Source organism: Narcine bancroftii, chromosome 10, assembly GCF_036971445.1.
Source record: "Narcine bancroftii isolate sNarBan1 chromosome 10, sNarBan1.hap1, whole genome shotgun sequence".
NCBI classification, from domain to species: domain Eukaryota; kingdom Metazoa; phylum Chordata; class Chondrichthyes; order Torpediniformes; family Narcinidae; genus Narcine; species Narcine bancroftii.
Window position 1 is genome coordinate 90,841,559 of NC_091478.1, and position 19,430 is coordinate 90,860,988.

The following is a 19,430-nucleotide window of genomic DNA, read 5'->3' on the forward strand; positions in this document are numbered from 1 at the left end:
TGCTAAAGTAGAGTAACAGACTTGAGGATAAGGTGGGAAGATAAATAGCAAAAGCAGTTTAATGCGCAAGTGTTACATTTTAATAGGAAAAATGACAGCTTCTCCATTTACTTCCCAATAGGCCCTTTCAAGCTGCCTTGTAAAATGGGGTTAACCAGGCAATTTGTCCAGTTAGTGCCCCACTCACAAGGCAGCATGAAAGGGTCTGACACAGTTAATGACATCTAAAATCAACTGGGCCCCTGCCCTACCTCGGGGGTAGTCAGGGAACCCATTAATACTTACTTAGGTAGTGTCCACCTGTAGTTTGAAAGTGAAAATGACCGACCCAGTTACTTCTGTGACGTCAGCCACATTACGGGCATTACGGGAAGTCCCCAGCAGAAGTGGGGGGGGGGGGGTCGCTGGCAGGGCAGAGGGGTGTTCGCGTTCGTCGGGCTGGAAGGGGGGGGGGAGTCAGTTGGCTCGGGGCAGGGCACTGGGGAGACTTACCAATAGTTTGTGTGACGCACCATTCAACGCGTCAATCCCACCCCAGCTTGAAAGGTGATGGGAACACCATTGACCCATTTAATCCACATGGGTCCCAGGAGGGCTACCCAGGTGCGGCATTTTAAAAGCACCTAGTGTTAACTAAAATGTTTAGTTGGTTGTAAGTACCCTAATCAAAATTACTTTCTTAATTAATCCATTTTGTTTTGAATCCATAATGACATTAAAGAGCTATTTTAAAAAAATTTTTGTAGATACCCAGTGTGAAGGATTATGTTTTATATTATATGTAGATATGTCTTAAAGGAGGTAAATTATGTTTTTTTTTAAAAAGTGTAGGTCACAAACACTTCACAACACAGATCTCATTTAAAATTCCAGAGCTCTGCTCGTGCATTTAGAGACAATTGTTATTTTTGTTTGCCAATTGGAAATAGTTTATTTCAAATACAACTTTAGGTTTTTTTAATTTTCAGAATTTTCTTAAATATCTAGCATAAAATCCCTTAGAGACTTTTAAAAACAACATTTTTGACGACTGTTTAGTTGAATCCATTTCTTTAAAACCTTGCCAGATGTTCAAAACAAAAAATGTAAATGATGTCGTTACAATTTTAACAGTGGTGTCCTGTAATTTAAGACATTTACAGTCATACCTCTAAACCATCAGATATGCAAATTACACGTGACATATCCTACAACTTGACCCAAGCCTGGAATTCATATAAAGATATTTATAGTGTCAGAAAATTGTGATAAAACGATCATTATCATTTTAATACCATTGAGAGAATCAAAACAAATGGACCAGTAGAGAAGAAACCTAAATTTATGATGCATGCGTTTGTCTCAAATAGATTGCACTCTACTTTCACTATCCTTCAAAAAAATTATTTTATTTTAAATATATATATATTTTTTTTTAGAAGCCACATTGCTTTTGCATATTTATAAATTAAATAAGGCACACATCATTATAGAAAGTTCCCTTCAAAATCACAAACACCAACAGAAATGAGCTCTATAGGAAGATTGGCAAAGGTTTAAAAATACAATTTTGATAGTTTTTAAACATGAAGACCACTTGAACCTATCAATCATTGGGAGTGGTTTTTTTTTTAAATATACACTATAAAGAAAGCATGAAATATAAAATAGCAGCTTATTACTGAAGCTCCATTTCCTTATTTAAGTGCAAAATAAAATATTGTCTCTGCACTTTACTCTTTCGGTCTCAAGTGCCTTTCCTTTTGTGACCTCAGTGAAAATCTTCTTCCTTGAATGGTGCTGAGCTTTCTCCAAGGCTTCAGTTTTGAAATATTTAGATACTAGGAAGTGCAGTCTAACATGTTTGATACAGTATCTTAACATCTGTTTATTATCTGAAGCACCTGTCACTTTTTAGTTTCAGGACAACTTAATTGGTCATTGGCCATCTTAACATCTCAAGTTGTTCCAAAATTTTGTGAATGATTACAAAATTCTTCAGACTGTTCCACAAATTTATTATTGCCATTAACATCATCTCCTTTATCAGGTAAACTTGTCTGTCTCTTAGCTGGATAATCAGTGTTGTTAATGGTTGTTGTAGTGAACCTTTCTTTCCCAGATTCAAATTCAACCTCAGAAGTAAAAAATGATGATCCATTCTGATCTTCTGTTCTGATTTGTTTCAATGTTCTTTTGTCAAAAGATTTGATTTCCAACTGTTAAAGAAAAAACAAATAGAATAAAACAGTTATGTTCTTGAGTAATTTTGGTTTATTTTAAAAGGAAGGCCAAATTCAATGTTAACAATTATGATTTTTACACAGAAACAAAAATGTTCTGTAAAATATTTGCATACTTACCTCTGGAGTGGTTGTTTACACACTTTTACACTGCTTTCCTGTGTTGCGGCGTTTGTCTGAGGGCGAACGTCGTGTTCATTAGCCCAGTTTCTTGTGGAGTGCCTGCAGTCAATTTAGACTGTAGCCGCTTTGTAAGAATGTGTTGGGTTCTTGGTGGAAAAATTATAGGATGGAATTTAGCAAATAAATTCCATCAAGACATTTTTACACTGCTGGCAGAGTGGAAAATTTGCACAAATTTTCTGCTTCTCAGCAGCTGTGTAAAAGTGCCTAATGAAGGCAAATGTTGAGAAAGGCATTCTTAAAAGTTTGCTGCTGAGACCATAGCAGGTTCTTTGCCTCAATAAAATACACAAACCTCAGAAAGTCAGACAATTGAAGGTTTAATATTAGCTTGGTTAAAGTATTAACACAAGGAAAGAAAAACAAATCATCAGAAATAAATAAATCAGTTTCAGGTTTGTGAATTATCACTGATCAGATGCCACAAGCATCAGCATTGAGGTTTGACTTGGATGAGAAGTGGAACAGATCCAGATTTTCTCATACGATGAGTATATATCATATTGGCCATCCTTCAGTTTGATGAAGACATCTGTAGACACGAAAGTGACTTTGCAGTCCCAGTCTAGCACAATGGGGGCACTAGAAGTCCATTGTAATAACTGGCTGATGCTCTGTGACACCGTTCACGGCCTTCCACCAGTTTTTGGCAGTGCCTGTATTTGAAACTGGTGTAGGCTTCATTGCACAGACCTGTCAGCGGCCACAGCTTGGCAGGATGCCACAGTCGTGTAGGGGTTTCCTTCACAGCATCTTTATAGTACTTGTGTGGACGACCTTAAGGTTTCCTTCCAGTCTTCAGATCACTCTAGAGCAGCTGGTGAGACATACAGGGGTATGATGACGTGTCCCACCCACCCAACTGGGCTCTGATGATCAGAGACTCAATGCCTGGTGAACTTTGCACAACCCAAAGCCTCCAGGTTGGAGACATGGTCTTACCAACAGATGCCAAGATGGAACGGATGGCACACATGTACAATTTCTCCAGTTGTTTGATGTGATGTCGGTACAGAGTCCAGGTCTCACATCCATCTAGGAGAGAAGGGATAACCACAGCTCTGTAGACTTTCAACTTTGTAGAGATGAAGACATTGTGTTGATTGAGCGCTCTGGTACGCAGCCTCTCCATAGCCTGGCTGGCCTTGCTGATACTGGAGTCAATTTCTTTGTCCAAAGACCCATTACTCAAGATGATGCTCCCCAAGTATTTGAAGCTGTTTATATTTGTCAGCTGGGTGTCATCAACAATGATTTTTGGTTCTATGGTGTTGGTGTTTGGCACGGATTGATGGACTATTTCAGTCTTGTTCAGGTTGATAGGCCAGAGTACAGCAGCATCTGAAAATTTGGATGGCTCTCTTTGACCTTCACCACTTAGACGCATGGATGAAGTGCCTCTGCACACTCATTCAATAATTTTGAATGATGTCTGTGCACTCTTGGCGCACAAATATAGTGATCTAGAGTTAACACTGAACAAATTCTCAGATGCTACGAGGATTAATGGGACTGAAAACTCTAAAAATGATGCAAAGAGCTTGCAAAAAGTAGAGCCTAGTTAATTGTGCGAGCAAAAAAGTGACAGATTACATTGTTGGGAAGGAAGAACAGTCCACCAGAACATTTTTTTTTTAAATAGTAATCAACGGCTTGGCTGTTTCTGTGCAGAAAACAAACAAGCAGGTATACGAGGCAGTTTAGAAGACAAACATTGGTGAGCTTTTCTGGAACTCTAGTTAATGATGTCCTTTTGTAATCAGTAAAAACACAAAATCCTGGAGAAACTCAGCAGGTCAAACAGTGTCCTTTATGTAGCAAAGGTAAAAATACATAACCAATGTTTGCTACACTGTTTGACCAGCTGAGTTTTTCCAGCATTTTGGGTTTTTTTTTTACTTCAACCACGGTATGTTCAGATTTTGTGCTTTACTTCCAACTATACCAACTTTGGTGGGTTACCTTCACTAGATCTGACTTTAGTCTCCTGTGGAAAGGACAGCGACCTGAAACATTGCAATTTTTAAATCTTTCCGCAGATGCTGCCTGACTTGAGTATTTTCTACATTTTCTGATTTTATTTCTAATTTCCAACATCAGATTATTACTTTCCAAAGAATATACTTGTCAGAGGAAATGGATTTGATTCCTAGGACATAATAGTTGCCTGTACAGAGTATGATGATGCTTGTATTTTCTGCTCTCCATTCGATGTAAAAGACAAAAGTTTATGTCTGTAAAATCCAATCATTACAAAAGATTCTGTCTCAGGTTTACCTTTTTTAAAAAAAGGTCATGAAGATGAAATGATAAAAGTCTGATATTTTGAAAGGTTACACTGGTATCTCACTGGCGGAGACATCGCCGCGACTGATTAGTCGCAGCAACTCGGGCGACCAAAAAATGGCTCGCGCTCTCACCAAGGTGTCGCCGGGGCGATGTCTCCAGACAAGGTGACAACCAATTCACCCAGAAGTCTCCGGCAGTTGCAGCGACGTCTCTGCGACATCTCCAGGCAAGGTGACAATCAATTCGCCCGGAAGTCACAGGGACATCGTGGCGACATCTCCAGCAGTCACGGCGACTAATTTTGTCTGCGACTGGGGAGTCATCTCCGCGACGTCTCCTCAGCCTCCTCGGTCTCCAGCAGGTCTCGGAGACATCTCCCTAGTCGCGGACAAAATTAGTCTCCGCGACTGATGGAGACATCTCCGAGACCTGCTGGAGACTGGAAAAAGTCTTAAAAAAAAAATCGAGCATGTTTGAATTTCCCACGACTCCCCGTAGACCCAGCTAGTCTCCAGGAGACGACGCGGAGTCTCGAGTCGTCACCAGGTCGCCACCTAGTCTCCAGGCCAATGAGATAGGCCCTTTAATTAACAAGATAGAAATACAAAAAATGTTTGTATTAATGGCTATGCCAATAAAATTGACAATAAATACAAGATAGCCAGTAATAAATCCAACTAGTACCTTGGGATGTTCCATCAAAATGGAAGTGCTGCTTGAAAACAAGCAGAAGATTCTCTTCCTCCCAAATAATTAGATTAGTTGAATAGTTGTGAATAACAAAAATGCATGTAAAGGGAAGCTACGATGGAAAAAAGTAACAATGATGAAATTGAAGAGGTGTGGTTCAATGTTCACCTGTTCAGGTGAAAGGCTGATGTCTGTATTCTATTTAATCATTCCCTTTCGCTATCATGGATGCAGCTGAAAGACCTTAATCTCCTTTTCCGTTTCTGCAACCCTCCTGCTGTCTATTAACACACCCTTTAGTACCCACATTTTACTAATATTCCGGTCTTGTGTCTTAATATCTGCCAATTCAGAATATACGTTGTATATGAATGAGCAATGCACTACGGATGTTGCTATGTCTCAACTGGATTCCTGGCTTGCAAAGTTTCTTACCTGATGGATTAATTGTTCATCCAATCTAGGGATACTTTTATCTCTTGTCACAGTCTTTCTTAAATTCTTGGATCTGGGGAAAAAAAAACATTAAAGTGCAGTTTAAAACATCACAAAACAAACATTTAATCAGAAATCATTCCAAAAACCTATCCTCATTTTTACAAAACACTAAGTAGATGTGCCATGTAAATTAAGGAATGCAACACCACATTTTCAAAATTGGATTTTTGCCGCAAAGGATTTTCCAATGTAGATCACTCCAGTGAGCTCACTTTTGATCCTTATAGTGTGAAATAAATAATGCATTTCAACCTTAATAATCAATGAGCCAAAGACACTGCCTTACTTTTTGTGCATTTTTAATAGCAATGTTGTAAGATTGTTATAATCTGAATGTTTGCCCTACGACGCTGCTGCAAAATACAGAATTTCAGGACAACAAATTCTGACTCTTGTTAGTGGGCCACCAACTGGAGTGAAGGAAGGCACTGAAGTGGAATAGATATTTACAATGAGGCTACTTAATTAAACCACATAGTCCAAAATATAACCATTATGATTTAAATATATAGTAAAAACCCATGGAATCTTCCACCTATTGGGATTGGTAGATACCAGATAAGTGTATTTTCTATTTGCTTGAAACTTACAATGCCTAACTAATACACCTGTATATATTTACACTGATCAAATTTCACTTGCATGAATATATAAATCTTAAAAGCATTTTTACTTTATTTTCAGTCACATTCTTTGAAACATTTAACCGGCACTGCATCTGTAGGTTCATCCCCCTCCAAAAGACGAACAATAACATTATAGATAATTAAACCCCCCACAAGTTTACAGAAAAAGCCTCTGACTGGGGCCATTTTCTAATCAGAGATAACGAGACACTTTAAGAGAGTTATCCCAATAGCAAGCAGCATCAACCAGCTCTTCATCTTGGGTGATACCATTACCGTTTCACACAACTTTATTCAAACGGCTGCTACAAGAAAAGCACGACCAAGGCCCTCCCTCCGCTGGCTGAATATCTATTCCCATCTTCACCAAAGGTTTGTGTGTTACTTCTGAGAACATTTACAATTTTAAATATGCATACTTTTACCTATTGATTAATTCTTATTATTTTAATTTATTTTCCTCGATTTTTTTTTTTGCCAGTTACTTAATGCTGCTGGTTGCTTGAATTCTGGATACCAGTGGTTTTACTGTATTAGGTCTACCTGTCCACTCATCCAATGTGCCTCTTTGCTTTGTGCCTAATCACATCAATAATGTGCCTTGAAATGGAAGAGTTTTTTCTTTAAATCATGTTATAAGGAACATTATCAAGTTATTTTGAGAAGTTCATATCTAACACATCAATAAAGCACTCTTCACTCTTACCAACAGAAAGAAAATCATTCAGGTTCTTCTGATGTGGTCAAACAAATCCATGCTATCTTCCATACACAGATGAAAATGTTCATGATGTTAAAAAACTTTTCCCCTAAATTTAAATTTAGGCATTCAGCACAGATATGGGCCCTTTCAGTCCAATTGACCTAGAACCCCAGTACGTTTTGAAGGGTGGAAGGAAACCGGAGCGACCAGAGGAAACTCGTGCATAAATGGGGAGAAGGTAAACTCCTTACAGACAGTGCAGGATTTGAATCCCAGTACGTAGCGCTGTAACAGCAATGCGCTAATTGCAATGCCACAGAAACCTGGCAATTAGCAAAAATCAGATCTAAAATAGAACAATATGAACAAATTTCCAATGCCAGCTGGTTCTAAATCATGAAAATTTTGCAAATGTTTGATTATTATCCTCCAATATTCTCAACTAGTTCAAAAAATGCTGGGGTGAAATCCTCCTAGTTCTGGGAATCTGATCCTCTTCACTGCTATTTCATTGCTGGGTAGAGGTAAAATGCATGAATCCAGACATTTAGTCAAGCATAAAGCGAAGAGCTATTTTAGTAGGGATTGTCAAGGTACATGTATATTTGGATAAATACATTGGTACTTCTGCATGTAAATTTTGACCAGTCCTTCAATTACTAATTCCTCAAGCATATGCAACTCATTGTCCTTTACTGTAAATGGTGGATGCAACATAATTACTCAATATGTCTGTGCTTTAATTTATTTTATAGAACCATAGAACTCTACAGCACAAAACAGGTCATTCAGCTCCTCTAGTCTGTGCTGACCATCATCTGCCTAGTCTCACTGACCTGCTCCCATTCATGTACCTATCCAATTTATTCTTAAAACACATGATCGAGTCCGCATTCACCACATCATATTGCAGCTCATTCCACACTCCCACCACTCTCTGAGTGAAGAACTCCAAAACTTTTCCCTCTTCAGCTTAAAACTATGACCTCTTGTATTTATCTCCCCCAGTCTGTGGAAAAAGCCTGTCCGCATCCACTCTGACCATACTCTCATTCTTCTTCGCTCCAAGGAATCAAGTCCCAACCTGTTTAATCTTTCCTTGTAATTCAATCCTGAAGACCGAGCAACATCCTAATGAATTTTCTCTGCACTCTTTCATCTTATTGATAGCCTTCCTGCAGTTAGGCACCCAGAACTTGTACACATAATTTCAAATTTGGCCTCGCCAATGTCTTAAAACAACTTCAACATAACATCACAACTCCTATACTCAATACTTTGATTTAAATCCAAGATACCACAAGCTTTCTTTACAATCCTGTCCAAATGTGATGCCACTTTCAGGGAATAATGTATTTGTATTCCAAGATATCTCTGCTCTTCCACACTCCTCAGTACCTTATCATTTACTGTACATGTCCTACCTTGGTTTGCCCTTCCAAAATACATCACCTCACACTTGTCCGCAATAAAACTTAATCTGCCATTTTTTGGCCCATTCTCCTAGCTGGTCCAGATTCCTTTGCAAACTTTGCAAATACAGATACACGATCCTTTATCCGGAACCCTTGGGGGACAGTGTGTTCCGAATTTTGGATTTTTCCGGATTTCAGAAAGCCAGATTTAAACCCACCCGAATCGCACTGCCATCTCCCCACCCCCTCGCCCACCTGACTCGCGCTGCCAGTCTCCCCCCCCACCCCGCCCACCCAACTCACGCTGCCAGACCCTCGCCCGCCCAACTTGCGCTGTTGTCTCTCTCCCCAGTTGCCGGATTTTGGAGCTTTCCAGATTTTAGATGTCCGGATAAAGGATTGTGTACCTGTACTCCTCGTTGTCCTCCTATCTTTGTCATAAGCAAATTTGCTGATCCAATTCACCACATTATCATCCAGATAATGGTCTCAACACAAATCCTCAAGGCAGAGGAACAAGCCTCGAATCTGAGAAATGACCATCCACTACCACCCTGTTTTCTCCCACACAGCCAATTTCCAATTCAGTTTACAACCTCTCCTTGAATACCTAGTGACGTTTTGAACTAATTCCCATGTGGGACCTTGTCGAAGTCCATGTAGACAACATTCACAGCTTTTCCTTCATCTAGCTTCTTCTCCTCACAAAACTCTACAAGATTTGTTAAGCAAGACCTACCATGCACAAAGCTTTGCTAACTAACCTTAATCAGACCTTGACTGCCCAAATACTTATATATCCTGTCTCTCAGAACTTGCTCCAATAATTTACCCACTACTGACATCATTCAAAATATCAACATTACAATTTGTTATGAAAACTTGCCAGTCTTGGCCATTCCCTAATTCCTCGTTAATTTTGCACGTTTTATATGTTTCATATCTTTTACCGATTTCTTCCCTCTTTCAATCCTTCCATTATTAACATTTCATAACATACACAGCATAAGGAGAATAGAAATAACACAATTAAAATTGCATGTCCAAGTGTAAGTATCATATATAAATTCCAAAGAGTGAAAGCATGACATATTAGAAATAATTCTCTACATAATTTTAAAAACTCAGCTGCCTATCCTGAGGATCTGTTGAATAGTTTAAAGCATAGCTCTGGTCCACACCTACAAATAACAAAAACAGCAAAAATTATATTATGTCTGGAAAGGAAGAGTTAATTCAAAGAATAACACCACTAATATCCCATGAAAGAAATCAATAAATGGTTTCCATGTTTCTTCAAATTTAGTAGTTGTATTTAAAGTATGATGTGATTTTTATATCTTTCCAAAATTTTCTAACACAGGACGTGACCAAAACATGAGTCAATGAAGCCACATCAATCTTACTTCTATTACAAGTAGAGTTGATCTTAGGAAAGATGTGAGCTAGTTTATCTTTAGATATATAAACTTTATGAAATTATTCTAAACTGTATTAAAGAATGACGTGCACAAAGTGAAGAAGTACTAACTAGTCTAGTGATCCTTCTACGTTTCAGGAGATAATGTTATTTGAAGTTCCGATTCCCATGTTTGTCAAATCTTATCCATAGGGACTGATCTCAAATTAAATATAAGAGTATAAATAGTACCAATTAAACCCTTCTGAAAGTGTTTTAACTGGAACAGCGTCAAGTAAATCTAGTTGTTGTAATGTTAGATAATTTGATATTACCGTATTCAGGAAATTTCTAATCTGTAGTTATCTTAAAAAATGCATGTATGATATATTTGGTAGAAAGTTGTTCAAAAGACATCAAACCACCATCAGCAAATAAATATACAAAAGAGATCATTCCTTTAATCTTCTAAATAAGGAAGGTTCAGTCAAGAGTAGATGGTGTAAAAAAAAAATTAAGATGCATAACATTAGCTAAGGTAACATTTTTTGTCTTAAAAAAAACTTTGATATTGAAACCAAATATGTAGTGAATATTTAATAATTGGATTGGAAATATACTTACTGATCTTAATGTTTAGATAGTCTAAAGATAGTATACTTGAAGTTAATACAGCTTTTGTTCATTCTACATCTATTTGCTAAATCTGTGGTGATTTTTGCTTTTATTGGGCAAAATGACCTTAAGTTTTATTTTGTTGTTTCTTCTCTAGTTGTTTGTAGTTCATTTATGGCAAGATGAACACTTGCCTGAAGCACACAAATTTGCCCTCAATCATTTCAAATTCTTATATGAACACCACCCATTATTTTTTAAACTCCATTTGATTTGCTTCGTAAACTTCAAACAGCAGTTTGTCTCACAGCATGGTAGTCAATCTTACCAAGATTTTTTCTGTCTTCAAAAACCACACCCAATTTAGTTGTGGTATGATTGCAGTTCCAGAAATGTTCACACACCAGGGCCGGTGCAGTTAGCACAATGCTGTTACAGCACCAGCGATCGGGTCTGGGGTTCAAATCCCACACTGTCAGTAAGGAGTTTGTATGTTCTCCCTGTGTCTGTGTGGATTTTCCCTGAGGCTCAGATTTCCTCCAACCATTCAAAAATATACTGGGGACTGTAGATAATTGGGTGGTACGGGTTGTGGGTAGAAAGAACCTGTTACCATGTTACCATGATTGTATGTTCAAATTTAAATTTAAAAATATAAAATTTAAAAATAAACATTAGATTGTTATACTAAATCTGCCTAATTTCTAAATGTAATATTGTCTTACACCTATTTTTTGTTTCTGGGACATATCTTTATTGAACATTTAAGAAATTTACTAATTCAGTGACCCAAACCACTTTACTTATCCCAGAACTTATGTACGTTAACATTCCACATTAAAACATTCTTTCCTTGCTTCATACTTAATTAAATCTCGGAATTCATTTATTTAGCCACTGTAGTGAAGAGTCATGTGACCTCTCTGGCTGAAACCTGGTCAAAATGTGGATTGTGGAGGGTTATGCGATCTCTCCAGCAACCCTGAGATCGAAAGTGACCTTACCTGTCAATCAAAGGTTAGAACTACCCACCTGTAAGGCTGATGTGGGATTGGCCCTTGCAGCTGACACGTGTTTGGTCCTCTGGCTATCAATCATTTGTTAGATCTGCCCACAGGTGAGGTTGACGCATGATTGGGTTGAGCAGGTCACATGAACATGCACTGTATTTAAAAGACACACATGGAGCCTGCTTGTTCCCTTTTTTTTAAACTATTGCCTCAATATCATCTCTGAAGTCCAGGCTACAGGCTGTACAGGAGGGCCAACTGCAATGGTCCGATCCCAGATCCTGAGCCATGGTTGTTGCTGGAAACCAGGTTCATTTGATATACTTGTTAGCTGTAACTAATTTACTGTTCATTAGTACTTCTAGGTGGATGGGTATTGTGTGTTTAACCTTTCCATTCCTAATTGGGAGTTGAGAATGTTTAGCAGTGATTTATTTGCACCCAGTGTGTAGTTATTTGTGCATTGTTGCTATGTATGCATGTCTGGATGTACCCTTTTTGTGAATACCCCTGCTTATTCATAACACTTGTCCAACCTTGATTCTCTTTGAATCCGTTGAACCTATTCTGAACACAACAGCCACTTCCAAGTTGCTACTGAGGAGTCTCAAAACAACTTCTACTCTAGCATTGCCTGCTTCCATAACAGTATGAAATTCTACTCACCACTAATTGAGTTTTTTGAAGAGGTGACAAAACAAATTGATGAAGGTGACAGATGTGGTGTATATGGATTTTAGTAAGGCATTTGACAAGGTACCTCATGGTAGGCTCATTCAGAAGTTCAAAATTGCAGTCTTGGGGGGTCCAAATCCATAGATCCCTCAGGCTGTCACACAAGTTGATCAGGTGGTTAAGAAGGCCTTCATAGGATATTGGTTTAGAGATTCATGAGGTAATGTCGCAGCTCTAAAACTTTCGTTCAACCACATTTGGAATATTGAGTGCAGTTCTGGTTGCCTCATTACAGGAAGGATGTAGAAGCTTTTGAGAGGGAGCAGAGGAGATTTACTAGGATGTTTCCTGCATTGGAGAACAGGTCTTATGGAGCAAGGTTGACCAAGTTAGGACTTTTTCCTTTGGAGCAACAAAAGATGAAAGGTTACTTAAGAGATATATATATATATATATATATATATATATATATATATATACACAAGATGATAAGAGGTGTCATTTTCCAGGGGTAACAATAGCAAATACCAGAGGACATCTTTTGAGGTGAGAGGAGGAAATTTTCAGGGAGATAGAGGTTTTTTTTTTGTTTCTTTCCTCCACACAGAGTGTGGGTGCCTGGAATGCATTGCTAGGGCTGGTGATGGAGGCTGGTACAATGGGGACAGTGAAAGATTCTTAGGCACATGGATGCGAGAAAGATGGAGGGTTTGGGGTGTGAGGAAGGTAAGAATTAGATTGTTGTGGAGTAGGTTTATAAGGTCAGCACAACATCATGGGCTGAAGGGCCCGTACTGTGCCGTTATCTTCCATGACTCTATCCTCTCAGCACTGAAATGATTTAATCCAAATTCAAAAGTTTCTCAACTCCCTGAAATATTTTACTGTTATTGACGATGCGTGTGCTTCATGTTTTATACTACATTTTAGTTCCGACCCAACATGTTGACTGACCACATCTCCATGATCCAACAGAATCCTTCCAGCTTCTCATTGTTCACTCGAGATTCGAGCAAGTATAGTTCTTGTGTTTCGCCAATACTATAATGTAGAAAGTGCTGCAAGTGATCCAAGGTGTGGCACTCTCTTATTACAGGTAGATGTACAAACAGCAGATCAAGAGAAAATCCTGATATGTGGGGCAGAGGCACAAGTAGTTCATAAACTGAACTCAAGAAAATAATCTGCTTTAGGAACTCAATGGATTGAGCAGTTTTGATTAAGGATTTTGAACCAAAATATTAATTCCTTTTCCACCCCAACAGATGGCAAGTTTCTCCATAAGATTGTTTTTCGCTTTATATTCCAGTATCTGCAATTTTGATTCTCCAATAAATTGCATTTTTTAAATAGATACTATATTGACATTTGGTGATTCTGGAAACAAGAATTGCATACTTTAAATATTTCTAAACATAGTTAAAACACAATTTTAACTGACTTAAAATTACACTCATGACTTGATCTAGAAACACCCCACAATTTACTAGCCTGTGTAACAGTGAAACAGGAATGACCATAAAGATCAGTGACCACTGACTCAGACTGTTTCAGTTCAAGGTGGAGCAGCTTCCCTTTCAATGTATGAATTGTCTCATCCACATGTACCATTTGATATACGTGCGTCAGTTTCGGCTTTACATTCAAGGCACATCGTGAAAGTGATTCATGCAGAAAACTTAACCTGTACATAAAGATAGTCAACTAAATTGTGCCAGGAGCATTAGTTTTTACTCATTCCTTATCTATATTTATTCTAATTACACTTTACCTACTTGTCAAATTGATGTATGGACTGTGCAAGCAGTATTCTTTTACCATTTAATTCATCAGTTGCTTTTAACTTAAGTGAATGAGCTGGAAAGCAAAAGAAATAGTATTAGTGAACTACATCAGGTAAGCAAATAAAATAACTTAACCCACTTTATTGAAGTCCCTGACTCCTTTAATGGACTCTTAGAAAGGTTGTGGTGGGGGGGGGGGGGGGGGGGTGTCACCTTCTACCTATTCAATTTCCAGCCCAACCCTATCTTCATGTGGCATTAATATTTCTGTGTGAACTTTGGTTAATTCTTTCAGTAGTTGAAACAGGCTCACAGTTGTCAGATATAGTATCAGTAACAAGATTACCTAACTCAGCAAGAGGCTTAACAAGATCGACAAGTCAATATGGAGGCTGGGATAAATTATTTGATTTATGATGAGAAAAGGCTTACTTTTCTTTCTGACATTTTCAAGCACTGGCTTCCAAACAGCATTTACTCCAAAAACATTGTCCACTTCATTTACTTCAACAGGTACAGTTTCCAAAATCTTCAGAATCTCCACACTCTGAACAAGTGAAAGTAAATTCGAAATTAAATGTAGATTCTTAATATTATTGTATATCCAGAATGATCTCCATTTAATATTGGCTGTGCATCTTAATGTAACAAATTTCGATTCCTACTATGACCTTGTAGAAATGCAAGGGACAGTTTTATACCATTTTGATCTTTCAGTGGGTTAGGAAAAAGGTTGCAGGAACAACAAAAATACTGATACACTGTCATTTGTTTAGATTTGTAACTCAACTATAGTTTGTTTTTTTTCTCCCACTTCCCTTCTTGTCCATAATTATTGATCTCAATTTCATATTTTTTTATCCATTAATAGGGTATCCATAGATTTTAGGAGCGTTCTCCAGATTTCTACAATCCTATGCATGAAAATAGTGCTTCCTGGTTTCACTCTGGGGTATTCTTGTCTGGATATCTCACAGCAGGATCCTATCAAGACAAAGCAAGCTAGTCTTCAGAATGTGACCACCATTAGCAACAATAATTTGTAGTTTTTAAGCACCATTAAACTTTCTAGGCCATTTCAAAAGGAGCCTGAAGAAACACAGTCAACTTTACAAAAAAACAGCTTCTTCCCTTTCACCATCAGATTCCTGAATGGACAGACTCTACCTCATTTTTTCTCTTTTCACACAATTATTTCTTTTTTAAAATAAATTATTTTTTGTATTTACGGAATTGTAATTGATAGTCATTTTGACCTTTGTACTGCACAATCCTGCTGCTGCAAAACAACAAATTTCATGACATGTTTAGGACAATAAACCTGATTCTGAGGTTATTAAATAACTTCATAGCCTGCTGCATAATGAGATGATTAGAAGAGGTGACATAAACTAGGAAGATCTTAAGGAACACATTTTCATTCTGGTGAATCTCTACTGTATTTCAAAGTACTCCAATCCTGGAGTTCAGAATGCAGTCCTCCAGATGGGGATTCTATTAACCTGATAATTTTATGTAGCTACATACTTGCTTTCTTTGTCTAAGTGACTGAATACAGTATTAGGAAAAATGTTAAACACTTGCTATCTAATTTTTTTTTTATTAATATTTTATTTTTGTTACACAATAAACCATATTGACCAAAATACATACAGACATTTTTCTCTTGAATATATAGTGTCATTTTCTCCCCTTTTTCCCCCTCCCTTCCCTCCCTCCCTCCCCCCTTCCCATTTATTCAATCTATCAGATACATTAAATCCATTAAACAATGTTGTCACTTAATAAAATAAACAAGAAATTTTTATCTTTTACTTTTATATACTGAGTCAGTTCATTTCATTATCTTCTCCTTCTGTCATTTTAGGTGGTGGAGGTTCACAGTAGGATTTTTCTATTGTATTTCATGTACGGTTCCCATATTTGTTTGAATATTGTGATGTTATTTCTTAAATTATATGTTATTTTTTCTAATGGAAGACATTGATTTATTTCTATGTACTATTGTTGTATTCTCAAGTTGTCTTCTAATATTTGAGTGTATTTGACAGACACTCTGTGAGTAAGTTTGCTTCTTATTCAAATGGAATGGTAAATTTAACAGGAATGATTTCAATGAATTTTTTTTTGGCTAAATTATCACATCACTTCATGATTTTTCCCAAATGTCACTCAATGGATTCCATGAAAGAGACATTTTACTCAATGGATTCCATGAAAGCGACATTTTACTCAATGGATTCCATGAAAGAGACATTTTACTCAATGGATTCCATGAAAGAGACATTTTACTCAATGGATTCCATGAAAGAGACATTTTACTCAATGGATTCCATGAAAGCGACATTTTACTCAATGGATTCCATGAAAGCGACATTTTACTCAATGGATTCCATGAAAGAGACATTTTACTCAATGGATTCCATGAAAGAGACATTTTACTCAATGGATTCCATGAAAGCGACATTTTACTCAATGGATTCCATGAAAGAGACATTTTACTCAATGGATTCCATGAAAGAGACATTTTACTCAATGGATTCCATGAAAGAGACATTTTACTCAATGGATTCCATGAAAGCGACATTTTACTCAATGGATTCCATGAAAGAGACATTTTACTCAATGGATTCCATGAAAGAGACATTTTACTCAATGGATTCCATGAAAGAGACATTTTACCACCGAAAATGATGCAGTATGGGCCTTCTTTTGACAGCCTGTACAATATAAAACTATTGACAGCGCGACAGATATTGATGAGCCTGTTCATTTTTCTATTAAATTTTTAAACTCCAACATCACCTGGTGTGCCATCACGCAACCTGGATCTAAAAGGAGGAACTCCAAATCAGGAAAGCCTGTAGATGCTGTGATGGTAGTGTAATACACAAGAGTGCTGGAGAAACTCAGCAGGTCACGCAATGTCCAAAGGAAGGAAAGATTTATTACCAACGTTCTGGGATGGAGTCCTTTGTCAAGGTATGAGTTAAAAAGGCAACAACCTGAATAAAAAGGTGGGAGTAAAAGGGAAAATAAGGGCAGGGGGAGGAGCGCAGGCCAACAGGCAAGAGGTTAAATGAGTACATTGGTGGAAGGAGTGAAAAAAGCTGATGTGATAGGGGGATGGGTTTGCTCTCTGAATGGAGTCGGGAAGGGGTGGGATGCTGAAGGAAAGGAGACAATGGTATAGGCATAGATACAGAGAGAGGGTGGGACTAAAGGAAAAAGGAGATCGGTTAGCATTATCTGGTGCTGTTCCTACAATTTGCATGTGGCTTCAGTTTGGCAGTGCACGAGGCCGTAGAGAGACATTTTGGCATGGGAGTGTGCTGTAGAATTAAAATGGTTGGACATGTCAGTGTAAGTTTCAACCATGCTGTTCAGGAGTTTAGATCCACCAATTCTATGCAACAGCAATTTATAAATTACTACTACATTTAATTGAGGCTATATTAATGACTGGGAATGGTGTTGGGAAAATGCCTTCTAATCTACCTTTTCAATCCATACAATTTTAGTTCCCTGTTCAACTTAATTTTGCTACCAATATCAACAAAGTGCAAGGCACTAGAAGTTGCTGGTTTGTATCTTGAAACTCAAAGCTTTTCCCATGGTTATCTATATATTGATTGCTCCAGAATTGGAGTTTTAGATCAGATTCAAAAGAAAGAAATACAGTGTGTTCTGATGCACTTCAACATGGAAATCAAATATATTTACAGCTTGTTCATATGTATATATCGAGTTAAATGATCTGTAGTTTTAAATTTAAACATGCAACACAGAAACAGGCCCTTTCAGCACACTAGGCCCCGCCACCCAATTGACGTACAACCCCTGTATGTTTTGAAGGAGGGAGGAAACTGGGGGGAAATTAGCAGATAGAAGACCTAAAATCAGGATATCATAATATCAATTGAAATTTGTTAAACTTGCTTTAGCGGTGGCCAGGAAATGCACAGCCATTACTTGGAAATCTGATGCCCATCAAATCTGACCCCCTGGAAGTCAGAAATGCATAGTTGTGTTCCCCTGGAGAAGATTACTTACAACCTCAGAAATTGTTACAACAGGTTTTTAAGAATATATAACCCGTATTTAAGATACGAAAGTTAACCTTTGATGATCTTCCCCCTCCTGTCTCCTGAAAGATTCCTGGAATGAAAGGATTAGCACGAGGAAAGTTTGACAGCTCTTGGAAGGTACTCCTTGCAGTTCAGAGGAATGAGGGGAGGCTCATAGAAACATTTTGAATATTGAAAAACCTGGACAGAGTAGATGTGGCAAAGTTGTTTCCCATGGTAGAGGAGTCTAGGACAAGAGGCACAACTTCAGGATTGAAGGGGGCACATTCAAAACAGAGATGCAAAGCCAGAGAGTGGTGAATCTCTGGAATTTTCTACCAATGGGTAGCTGTGGCTGCCAAGCCATTGGGTGTATTTAAGGCAGAGATTTATAGGTATCTGAATAGTCAAGGTATAAAAGATTACAGGGAAAAGACAGGAGAATGGGGCTAAGTGAGAGAATGGATCAGTTCATGATAGAATGGCAAAGCAGACTCAATAGGTTGTTATGGATTGGGTTAATAAAATAATGATAAAATGTCTTCAAAAGGTATAGATGATGGGGATTTAGTATAGGGACACTTTACAAACAGATATCTCAGTAATACATCACAAACATTAACATTTCACAAAAAGACATTTAATTTAAAATGCAAGAGGTGTGCCTAAGTTGCAGCCTACAATCCGTAGTGACTTTGCTTTGGAAAGGACTTCACAAGTAGGTGTTAGTTGGACTGATGTAGTGGAATAAATGAACTATTATTTTAAAGGAACAAATGTTCAGGCTCTGAAAATGACTCCGGAGCCAGTGAGCCTGGTTGAAGTTTGCTGTTCGAAGAGGGATCATTTGGTTTTGCATTCAGAGATGGGGGAAAAAACACGTGATTGATCTCACACACACACACACACACACACACACACACACACACACACACACACACACACACACAACAGAGTCAGATTTGCAGCAGCAGGAGTTGGTGCTAGATGCTGCAAGAGTGGCACTCCTGCTATAAGATCCCATTTTGAAGATGGGTTTTGCGTTCTGAGTTCAGCTTACTCTCAACTCTTGTAGTCAATTACAAGAGGAAGTGGCTGGTTAATGTATTTCTCCTGGAACAGGGGAAAAGAAGAACTCTGTGGTAATTTGGAAGAAGAGGGTATCTTTTGGAAAACCCAAGAGGGGCCAAGTTTCTGCGGCAAGACACTGAAGTGGCTGATTGAAGGAGATCAGTTTGTGTGCGTGCCCAACAA

General features: G+C 38.0%; 1 protein-coding gene across 9 annotated transcripts in view; it reads right to left on the bottom strand.

Moving 5' to 3' along the window:
• Nucleotides 1–1,367: 1,367 nt before the first annotated feature.
• Nucleotides 1,368–19,430, bottom strand: part of ankrd27 (ankyrin repeat domain 27 (VPS9 domain)) — an 80,520-nt gene continuing 62,457 nt past the window's right edge. For 4 of the 9 annotated variants that reach the window (XM_069901787.1, XM_069901784.1, XM_069901785.1 and 1 more), the window contains 5 exons: nt 14,542–14,656; nt 14,101–14,182; nt 5,820–5,892; nt 3,348–3,440; nt 1,368–2,198 (listed from right to left, as the gene is read on the bottom strand). In XM_069901787.1, the coding sequence (XP_069757888.1) occupies nt 1,938–2,198; nt 3,348–3,440; nt 5,820–5,892; nt 14,101–14,182; nt 14,542–14,656 (624 nt within the window). In that variant the 3' untranslated portion in view covers nt 1,368–1,937. Of the gene's footprint in view, nt 2,199–3,347; nt 3,441–5,819; nt 5,893–9,736; nt 9,808–11,672; nt 11,804–12,410; nt 12,728–12,788; nt 13,367–14,100; nt 14,183–14,541; nt 14,657–19,430 lie in introns of those variants that run through there. The other 5 variants (XM_069901788.1, XR_011345871.1, XM_069901790.1 and 2 more) reach the window with 5 other exon arrangements.